General features: G+C 50.1%; 1 protein-coding gene across 2 annotated transcripts in view; it reads right to left on the reverse strand.

Moving 5' to 3' along the window:
• Nucleotides 1-9,140, reverse strand: part of PAX3 (paired box 3) — a 127,281-nt gene extending 118,141 nt beyond the window's left edge. Inside the window, exons 1-4 of one of the 2 annotated variants that reach the window (XM_048506177.1) lie at nucleotides 8,616-9,140; nucleotides 6,190-6,425; nucleotides 3,708-3,834; nucleotides 2,018-2,152 (exon numbers count right to left, since the gene is read on the reverse strand). In XM_048506177.1, coding sequence (XP_048362134.1) covers nucleotides 2,018-2,152; nucleotides 3,708-3,834; nucleotides 6,190-6,425; nucleotides 8,616-8,700 — 583 coding nt within the window. In that variant the 5' untranslated portion in view covers nucleotides 8,701-9,140. Of the gene's footprint in view, nucleotides 1-2,017; nucleotides 2,153-3,707; nucleotides 3,838-6,189; nucleotides 6,426-8,615 lie in introns of both variants that reach the window. The other variant, XM_048506176.1, reaches the window with a different exon arrangement.
• Between the last annotated feature and the right edge of the window lie 1,078 nt (nucleotides 9,141-10,218).

The following is a 10,218-nucleotide window of genomic DNA, read 5'->3' on the forward strand; positions in this document are numbered from 1 at the left end:
TGTGTGTGTGTGCGCCCGTATGTGTGTGTGTGAGAGAGAGGGGGGGGGAGGAAGAGGGAGAGAGGGAGAATAGCTGCGATCCTGTGCTCACCATATAAGACTCAATGGAATTTATTTCCAGGTAAATGTGGCAAAGACCATGATTCCTATCTTGCTGATTTCAGAAGGAATGACCCCCAAAGTCATTTTGTTAAATATTAGGACGGGATACATTAATATAGGCATAAACTCCATGGAAATTTTCACTTGTTCTAAGTCAAAGCCTCACAACAGGAATGTGAATTGAGCCAAGTAACATTTGTCTGCTCAGTTGGACATTATGTAAAGGGGCTCACTTTTTCCCAAGATTTTCGAGTAGCAGCTTCAAATTCTGAACAGGCTAGGTAGAAGGAACAGTCTAGGTAGAAGGAAAAACCATTGAGGGGACCTTATTGCAAACAGGGGCCAAAAATCCACTTCCATGGCATTTAAAAGTGCTCTGGATTAGTCTCCATGTTTGAAATTACAACCCAACTTTTTCAGAAAGAAAAAGCTAAAATTTAACTAAGGCTAAAATTGCCACCTTTCTTTCTAATTTGACTCCTGCGGCTGGAGTAGTCACCAGGCATATAGAAACGAAGCAAGTAAAACTTTTCTCATTACTCCCTAGCATGCGAAATAAATCTTTATCTACTTCATTTCGATCTGTCCTCCGACTGTCCTTGTTGTGAACAAGGAAGTAAGCAGTTCTAAGAACACATGCCTGGGAGTAAGCCCCATTGAATAAAGTGAGACTTACTTCCAAGTAGATCGTTCCCTAAATAACATTTACCCTCAGTGTCAGAATATCGTGACCCTTCCTATTTGGACGCAAGTTCTCTTGATTTCAGTGGGACTTCCCTCCTCGCAAGCTCCTTCCTTGTGTAGGATAGCCCTGCCTTATTCACAGCTGAGTTGCAGTTTTAAAGACCTCTAGTTAGGAAGAACTGTGACCCAGAAATCAGAAGGAGGCTGAGACTAGGAAGGGCAGTCATGAAGGAGATAGAAAATATTCTAAGGTGTAATGATGCTTCACTGGAAACCAAGAGCAATTTATGCCATGGCATTTCCTATTAGTTACTATGTCTGGGTGTGAAAGCTGGACAATGAGGAAAGCAGATAGGAAGAAAGTAGATTCCTTTGAAATGTGGTGTTGGAAGAGAATGTCAGGACATACCTGGACTGGAAAAGAAGGTGCGTTCTAGATCAAATCATGCCTGAAATGTCTCTAGAAGCTAAAGTTACTACTGAGCAAGGCTGTTAAGGATAGGGTGTTTTGGAATACATTGGTTCATAGGGAATACATTGATTCATTGATTCATCCATGAATCTGAATACACACAAAGTTGGGATTGTGGTCCTTTGCCTACTGCCGATGCCCCCTCCAGGTACCCCACAGAATTTCACAAAGCTCACAGAGATCCTGTTCAGGAGGACCAGTTGGCAGCTCACATCAGCCTCTGCCACACACCGGAGCCTGTCAACGGGAAACCTTTCTAACCCACAGACTGTCTCACAAATTTCACCACCGCAACTGGGCCTTCTCCAACACTTAAGCCGATCTCCCTCCTCCCCAAGACACAGAGCAAAGACCAAGATCCGCAGACGTCTAACACAAGTGTGGTTGTGGTTTTTCCGGGGTGTGTGGCCATGTTCTGATAGACCTTGGTTCCTAACGTTTCACCTGCGCACTTCTCTCTGTGATACATCTCTGAAGATGCCAGCCACAGATGCAGGCAAAATGTTAGGATCCACCAGACCACGGCCATACACCCCAGAAAACCCACAAGAACCAGTTGAATCCTGCTGTGAAAGCCTTGGACAATAGGTCTAACAGGGGAACTGTAAAAAACTGAGCAGCCAAACCTCCCCTGGCAAACTTTTCCTAGTGCACACCCTTAAAGCCCTTTTAGATTCTCGCCAAAAAGCCAACTTTGAACAAATCAGAAAAGCCAACCTTTATGATGCCTCCTTCACAAGGAAAATCTCTGGGCCTTACCTCTCTCGCTGAGGATGCCGTCGATGCTGTGCTTGGCCTTCTTCTCGCTCTCCTCCGCTTCCTTCCTCTCCAGCTCGACTTCTTCCTCTTCTCCTTTCCCGAATTTGCTTCTCAAGGTACGACTGATGGAGCTCACTTTGGGAAGAGAAGGGAGACAAGGCAGATGTGAAGCAGAAACTCTGTCATTTGTCTGGGAGGGGGCAAATCTCGTGGGACTCCTGCACTCAATGCGGGGTTTGCTGAGTAACCTGGCTGACTAGCGTTTTTAAAAAGAAAAGATCACCATCCCGCGAGCTGTGGTCCAGACAGCAATAGGTCGTGAAGCTACTGCTGGGCAGAACATCAGGATCTCCAGGCTGGTGAGACCCAAGTTCTCCACTGATAGAAAATTGGAGTCACCTTCTGAAACGCCGATATTTACTTGCCCGCGTACTGAACCGCGAATGCTATTGAGTTCAGATATTCAGATCACGGAGCCTTCGTATCAGCGTGGGATATGTGGAGAGACATGGGTGTCAGGAGCGCTCCAGGCGGATTTCAGTCCCAAGGGCTGGCGCTTCAGGCGCTTACCCAAATTCGGAGCCTGCATCCACTCAGATCCAAAACTGCCCGGTCGAGTTGTTAGCTATGGGCAGGGAACGTGCGGGAATAAGATCCTTCAATACTGAACGCTGCTGTGTAACCAGTGAGCGTCCGTTTGGGAATTATTGCCTTGAAATCACCTAAAGAGTCCAAGCGCCCACCTTCCCGAAGACATTGCAAACACCCCTTGGAATTTACACACACACACACGTGCTGTTCTCCCACCCCCCATTATCTGAGAAGATTGTCGCCACAGTCCAAAGTAAAGTCTTTTAGGGCGGTCCAACTCTTTCCCACATGGATCACGGGGGGTGGGGGCACGAACGAAACAGTGGGGTGTGTATGCAAAAGCTCTTTCCATTTCCAAAGTTCGAGGGTCTTTATTTCTTATAAATTGTGCCAATTTGCGTGAAGGGTTTATATTTTCCAGATCCCCGGCCTGCTAAGCAAACCCCCTCCCGAGCAAGGGAGAAACGAGAGAAGAGAGCAAGCGGTGCCGTCGCAGTTTAATGAGAACCGGCCCGGCCCGGCCCCCCGTCCTCCATGCATCTGCTTCAACGGTGATTAACCGGATCGTCCGGCTTGATGAACTCCGGGGGAGGAAGGGATGGCTGCCTTGTCTTCTCGCTGCTTTTACAAGGCGAGGCGCACCCGCTCTGCCCGGACGGACGCCATGCGATCCCTTCCCCGACCGCCTTTCATCTCATGCCTATAAGATAAAGCACCAGCGCCGAGCCCCTGGTCGGGACCTTGAAAGCCTCGCAGGCTCCCAGCAGCGGCGTTTGAAGTCTCCGAAGGGAGCGGCAGACGAAACGCAGAAGGACCCGCCGACCAGCCCGGTCTTTCCACGGGTTCGGGTCCCGTCGACGACCCCAAGCGCGTTTGCTCGGAAAGAAGGCGAGCCGCAAACCTCCCGCCAAAGCACAGACCTTGATCCGCTACGATCCGCATCAGCCCCCTCCCCTTCGAGCTCCCCGACGGAGGAGCTCAAAGGAGCGGGGCTGATGTGGGTCGAAGTGAATCAAGGCTGATGAGGGACGAAGTAGAAAGACAGTAGTCTGTGTCCTACAGACAGCTGCCGTCCCGATCTACAGCGCGCCGGGCTTACCCGACGGCACGGTGTTCCGATCGCACACGCCGTCCTTCAGCAACTTGTCCCGGATCTCCCAGCTGAACATGCCGGCGTTCTCGCGCTTGTACTCTTCTATCTTCTTCTCGACGTCCGGCGTCGTTACCTGCTTTAATGCAAAACGAGCCAGAGAGAAAACGACAAGTTGGCACCCTCGGTAAAAAAGAGAGGACGAAGCAAGCCGGGAAAAGGGAAGATCAAACTGGGGGCCGGTTGGTTCGCCTTCGCAGGGAAGTCGCTGCAGACAGATGCTGTTGAAATCCAGTATCGCTTCCTGACCACACTTCAGCTTTTCCAGATCCGGGGGGGGGGGGGGGGGGTGTCAATTTGACGTATTGGTGATGTTATTTAGCGACTGGGCCAGGATCTTTAAAGTAGCCCCTCTCCCTATAACAATGAAAAATATCGGGACCCACAAGAGAAGTGGATAATCCGAAGTATAAAACGGGTTCAGAGGAAAGGAAACGGGCATTCCTGTCCCAAGACCCCAACTTGGCAACAAATTCCACTGTGGAGTTTCTACCAAGCAATGGTAGAGTTTTTCGTTTGTTTGGGGGGGGGGGGGGGAGTTAATGAGGGGGGGGAGAACAAAATAATGGTTAAAAAAACGAAACCCGTCCTTTAATGATACGGAGAAACGTCGTTTAAAAGTTCTAAAAGTTCATTGAAACTAGAGTCCAGCAACAGCCCCCGTCGGAAACTTCCGAAGAACCAGGCGACCCTAATCGGCCCTAATCGTGATTTCTTTTTGCTCGTGTCGACCAGAAGAACAGGGAACTTGTACCCTTTTGGGGGGGAGGGGGGAGGGAACTATCTGACTCTAAAAAGTTATATCCTGCCTTTTTGTTTTAAGCATCTGTAGAAAACATACAGAACGCACGCCGGCGTAATTTTCGATGTTTTAAATACAGCGTTTGGGATTTCAATCTGTTGAGTTATTTGCCCCGTAGAAACAAATGGGGGGGCGGAAAGAAAGAGAAGAGAGAATCAAAATTCAGAATATTCCAAGCTATGGATTAAGTTTGAAAGGAAAACCATATCAGACTCGCTAGAGGGATATGACCCTCAGAGTCAGCATCTATCCTTTTTTACAAAAACACCTGCATTTAAAGCTTGTGAAATCCTGTATATGTGTAGCAGGAGAAAGAAAGCTTAGTATGTCTATATAGCCACTTAACACATTTGCTTGGGAATAGACTCACTAGCACAGTGGAAAATACTTTCCAGAAAAGAGGCCAACTGTTGAACGGGAAATGACTCAGGTCAATTCCGTAGGGCACTCCCTGTTCCACACTGCAGGCGCGGAGCTCTCTTTACCCCATAGTCTTGCTCCAGTAAAAGCAGCTAAATGTTATCATAGGTTGACACAGTTATTCCAGGAATATTATTTGGGAATCCGACCCAGTCGTTCCAGATTTTTTTTTAAGCTGCCTTAACAGAAGGGCAGGCCATTGCACCTCGGAAACTGACGGGCTTTGGTGAGTCACCAAAGGCCCTCAACATGCCGCCGCGCTATCCCAGCTTTCCAAAGGCTCCGACTCAACCGGTTCTGGGCCACCGGCAGCCCCCCTTGCTCTAAAGAACCCGCAGGACATCATCCCAAACACAGTCACGCCATTGTACCTGGGGCTTAATTTTCCCATCTCCTCCCACACACGCACACCCTTAACTTGTGGCAGGCTGAGACATCCAAGAGTCCTTCTACACACAAGAAGGAGGTTGGGAACAGATAGGGAGGGGACTACACACTTCGGGATGGGGTGGGAAAGGAGAGCAATCCAAAGCGGGGTAGGGAGTGCACAGATCACGCTTGGCTATGAGAAAGAAGCGATTTCCGCTTTAGAGGGACATTTTCTCCTGCACGGCGCCCTGACAATTGGCAGGGGTAAATTATGAACACCCCGAGCCTACCCTAATTTTACCTTTACCAAGCCTACTATGGGTAGCCTACCTACCATGTGGAAGTAAAGACTGAGACAAATGTGTGCTGGGACGCAGCCCCTGTCCTCCCCCGACCGACTCCCCCGCCTCCCTGATAGCAATTAAATAACAGAGTGATATTTCTAGTAACAGTCCAGACGCAAACCAGGGACCAAACAGTACAAGAAAGAAAGAAAGAAAGAAAGAAAGAAAGAAAGAAAGAAAGAAAGAAAGAAAGAAAGAAAGAAAGAAAGAAAGAAAGAAAGAAAGAAAGAAAGACTTTGGAGGCGAAATTGCGCCTGTTGCTGGTGCTCTCTCGCGTATGGTCTGTGTTCGCGTGGGGTCTGGTTGTTCTGCCCCCTGGAGAAATGAATACACAGAAGTCTCTCCGCTCCCTTCCCCAGTCACAGTCGCTGCACCAGACTAGAAGCCGAAGTGCAGGCGGAGTTGTGGTGCCGGACCGTGCCGGGCTTTCCACTGACCCAGTTGCTCCCTGCTTTGGCAGGGCCCCCCCCCCCCGCCCTGGCTGCCCGTCCCTCACCTTGGGTTTGCTGCCCCCGATGGCGCCGGGCCGGATGGAGCCGGTCTCTTGGTACCGGCAGAGGATCTTGGAGACGCAGCCGTGGGACACCCGCAGCTGGCGAGAGATGACGCAGGGCCGGATGCCGTGGTGGGCCATCTCCACGATCTTGTGGCGGATGTGGTTGGGCAGAGGCCTGCCGTTGATAAAAACGCCTCCGAGCTGATTGACTCGACCCTGGCCCAAGGGAGTCGACACTGGAGGAGAGGGAGAGAAAAGAAGAAAACGCTGCGATTGGAGGGGCTGGACTGTTTTCCCCCAAAACTGTAGATCCCAGGTAGCCAATTCACACGACACAGAGAGACACGTGTATTCAAACAGGCTCCACCAGACACGCTTCGAGGGAATCCTTCGCGAACCGTGTTTCTTGGAACTTCCCGTGCAGATGTTCAAAACGGGGAGTAATTAATCCGTGTTAACGTAACGCCCTTTTCCGACTCAGTCGTACTCACCCGAGTAAAGACCGTGACTTTCTTATGTTTTTTAACGCATAGATCTGAGCGAAGTGAGAATTGGAATCAGTTTGCAAAGACGTCCTGACTTGACCGAGAAGCCGCGTCCCTTCTAGATCCGTGGCGTGGATGCGGGGGAATTTATGCATCCTGCCGATGGAAGTTTATTCCAGCGACAAGTGGGTTTCAATCTGATCCATTTCTCCATTTAGGCAGAGTTTCAAACTTCCAAACCCGCGCCGAAGTTGACATCTGGGACTAGTTTGCCCACCATAAATGGATTCATCTTATTAATTACTCCTCCCCACAAAAGAAAACATGCATTCTTGACTAAGACTTCAGCTTAAGAAGGATGTATGCCTTGGGGGGAGAGACTGCTAAGTTTAAAAAGAAAAAAATATATTTGGAAGAATTGGGGGGGAAATAAGAAATAATCTTTCTGTAAATGGCTCTGCTTTCTTGCCATCCTCTTGATGATGAGAAGATGGCTCAATTGGCATTTTGTGAGCTGAATTCTACTGGACAGTTATGATATTCTACATAGATACCTTTTAAAAACAAATCCTTACTATATGTGGTAATGTGCAGTATAGGTAGAGAAAGGGAAACGGTGCCATAAAGACTTTCAAATGTCATGGTTATATTATTGGGAACATCTGGGCTTAAATGGAAGACCGGGGTCTGAAGTTAGCAACATATATTTGGGGTTGCTGATCCACTCCCACCACCCCGCGACATATTCCTGTCAATTTCTGCCAACTATGCAACAGCATTCCAAAGCAGTTCCTACACTTTTGTTCTTAGGTTGTTCGGCCACGTTTATAAAGTTTCCTCTAGCTTGGTGAGCGGCTGCCATATGCTTTAAAGTTTTTACTTTAGGAAAGTTCCCCGTTTTCTTCTCTGTCACTTCCAGGTGGGGACAGGACTGTTCTCACACTTTGATCTAATTATTTAAAAAATGGGAGTGGCGGGAAAACAGAAACCACTGGAAAGTCCTCCAAGATTCGACCAACGTGGGTCCTTCAAATCGCCCTTTTCCGCATGAATCTTTACTGTTGTTACGTGCGCGTTACCTGCACGCCTTTAGCAACGATATCGTTGGTGCTGAGTGGCAAAAGTCCAAAAGATTGGCGCAAGGGAGGGTTTGCGCTGCGAGGACAAGGGATCCCAAGGCAGTTATCTAATATGAGCCTGATTTGAACCTATCGTTACTGTTTTGATAGTTGTAACAGTCACGTAGTGGGACTTCCAGTTTTGAAGGGCCCGCAGTGGCTGTGTCCACAGTTCCAGCTGCCAGAAACAACAAAATTACAGCCGAGACTAGGTCCTTGTCTTAAGTACCTGTCCTTAAGTGAAGGCTGTTGGCCATGGGTTGGATTTCTTGGAGTCGCAACGTGGGATCCACGATCTCACTTACAGTCGGGTTTCTTAGTAGTTTGCGAACAGTTTCTGGCCCGAGGAGGTGCCAATTCTAACTCCGCTGCAGTGAAACTGACTTGGGAAAGAACAGAGCCAATTGGCTAGAAAGGATTACCTGCGCTTGTATCACTGGATTCCGGAGATTTTAATTTCCCAAAGAAGTTAACGTAACCAAGTATCTAACAGTTGTGGGTGCTGCTACTGGGGGGAGGGGGTTAAGCTACTTTTCTGTTCTGTTTTCCACGTTCTAGTTCTAATTAGGTTTACCTGGAAATAAAACCCGTTAATGCCAGTGACACCTGCCTCCCAGCCAGGTTGTCTTCTGCGTCTTTCAGTCTTCAGAAGTTCTCAGTTACTACTCTCCCCACCCCCCACACACATAGGCATTTTCTACAAAGTATTCCCCCAGTTCCTCTGAAAGTCCAAAACTCTGTCTCTCCTCTCCTCCTCCTCCCCTCAGTCGGCCTCACACAAACCCAGAATCCACTTTCCCAGTCTGTTGCTGGACGGCCTTACCTTCCAAGGGGAACCCGCTGCGAGGGTAATTCTGCCCGGGAGCTGGTCGCATCATTCTTGGGACCGCTCCAGCCAGACTTGTCATTTTGGACGCAGCTTGACTAGCTTAGCCTTATTATATCCAGAGATTGCGCAGAAAAACTCCACTAAAAGATCCGCACAAGGTAAGAAGGAGCGTTACCAGCAGCCAAAGGGGGGGAGGGGGAACTGGGCCCCCCAAAAAAGTAGGGAGGGGAAAACCCTAGGAAGGGGGAGGGAAGAACTCTTCTCCTTTCTGTTTGTCAGTACAAGTCGCTGTCTCAAAGGAGAGATGTGACAGGGAGAGGCAGACAGAGATGGTGGGGGCGGGGGGAGCAAAAAGGAAGCGCCGCTTTTGCCCCCAAGAAAAGGGAGCTGCTGCAGCAGAAGGCAGCTGGCCGGAGAACCGGGCGGTCGCCGGCCACCGTGGCGGGATGAGGTCCCTTTGATGCGGACTGGCCCGGAGTGGCAGGCGGCGATTCCTTCCTGTTGTTGATACGGAGTGAAAGCAAACTCCGCTCCGGAGTATTTATTAGTTCTTTCACCCCGAGCTTCCTTGGGATCCCTGCGCTGCGATTGGCCAGCGGGGGACTGTCCCGTCTGGAGAAGGCCGGCGCTGATTGGACGGAGGCGCCAACTTTCTCTTCTCGCTCCTGACAATCGACGGCCCCGGTTTTGGAGCGTGACCCGGGATTTGGCTCGCCTCCTCCCTGCCTTGATGGAGTGTCTTTTCTTTGCTTTCAGAGAAAGGCTGGACGGGAGGCGAGGCAGGAGGAGCAGAGAGGAGAGAGAAGAGTGACGGGGGGGGGGGGGCTGGGACGGGACGGGACGGGACGGGACGGGATGGGATGGGACGGACCATTCTTTTTTACAGCTCCTCTTGGCACAATGCCCCTGGGGAGGAGAGGACAATAAGGAAGTCGCCAGTCTCTTGCATGGCTGGGAGTGCGCGCCTTTCTCTGCCCCGCGCTCTCTGCAGCCACAGTCCCCCCGGCCTTTCTTTGCTGGGAGGTTGTAAACGTGCAGCTGGCTGGATGCGCTCGAAATCCGAGAGAAACTCACGTCGGAGACTGTTCTCTTTTGTCTTTCGCGCTCCGGACGAGCTTGTCCCCCAGCAAACCTCTCTTCTCCATCTCCACCACCACCACCACTTCCCAGTTCTGAAACTTCTCAAAGCTGGGTGCGGGGGGAGGCCGGAGGCAGCCTCCGGCTCGTCTTCAGATCTATGTTGAAAGGCGAACAATGAGCCGCAGCAGGAATCTCCCTGGATCCCTGAGGGGGATTCGTGCTCTTAAAACCCGTTAAGGACCACTCTGCACGCGCGAAAGGGAGCGCGTCTGGATGCGCCTTAAGATACTCGCGCGCTCGTCTGTGCGCGCCTTAAAGTGGACCTTGCTAGGAAGCTGTTGTGCCGAGGAATTTATTGTAGCCCTGAAACCAAAGGGCTGGGGGAGAAAACAAAATAAAAGACGTTTTTAAAAAAATAATAGCACTGACTAGGAGCTGAAGTGGCCACAGCAGGATATGACGCCAGGAGTGTTGTAAAGAGTGTCTGTCTTTAGAGAAGGTACCATTGTGCATGTCC

The sequence above is a fragment of the Sphaerodactylus townsendi genome, linkage group LG08, assembly GCF_021028975.2.
Source record: "Sphaerodactylus townsendi isolate TG3544 linkage group LG08, MPM_Stown_v2.3, whole genome shotgun sequence".
Taxonomy (NCBI): Eukaryota; Metazoa; Chordata; class Lepidosauria; order Squamata; family Sphaerodactylidae; genus Sphaerodactylus; species Sphaerodactylus townsendi.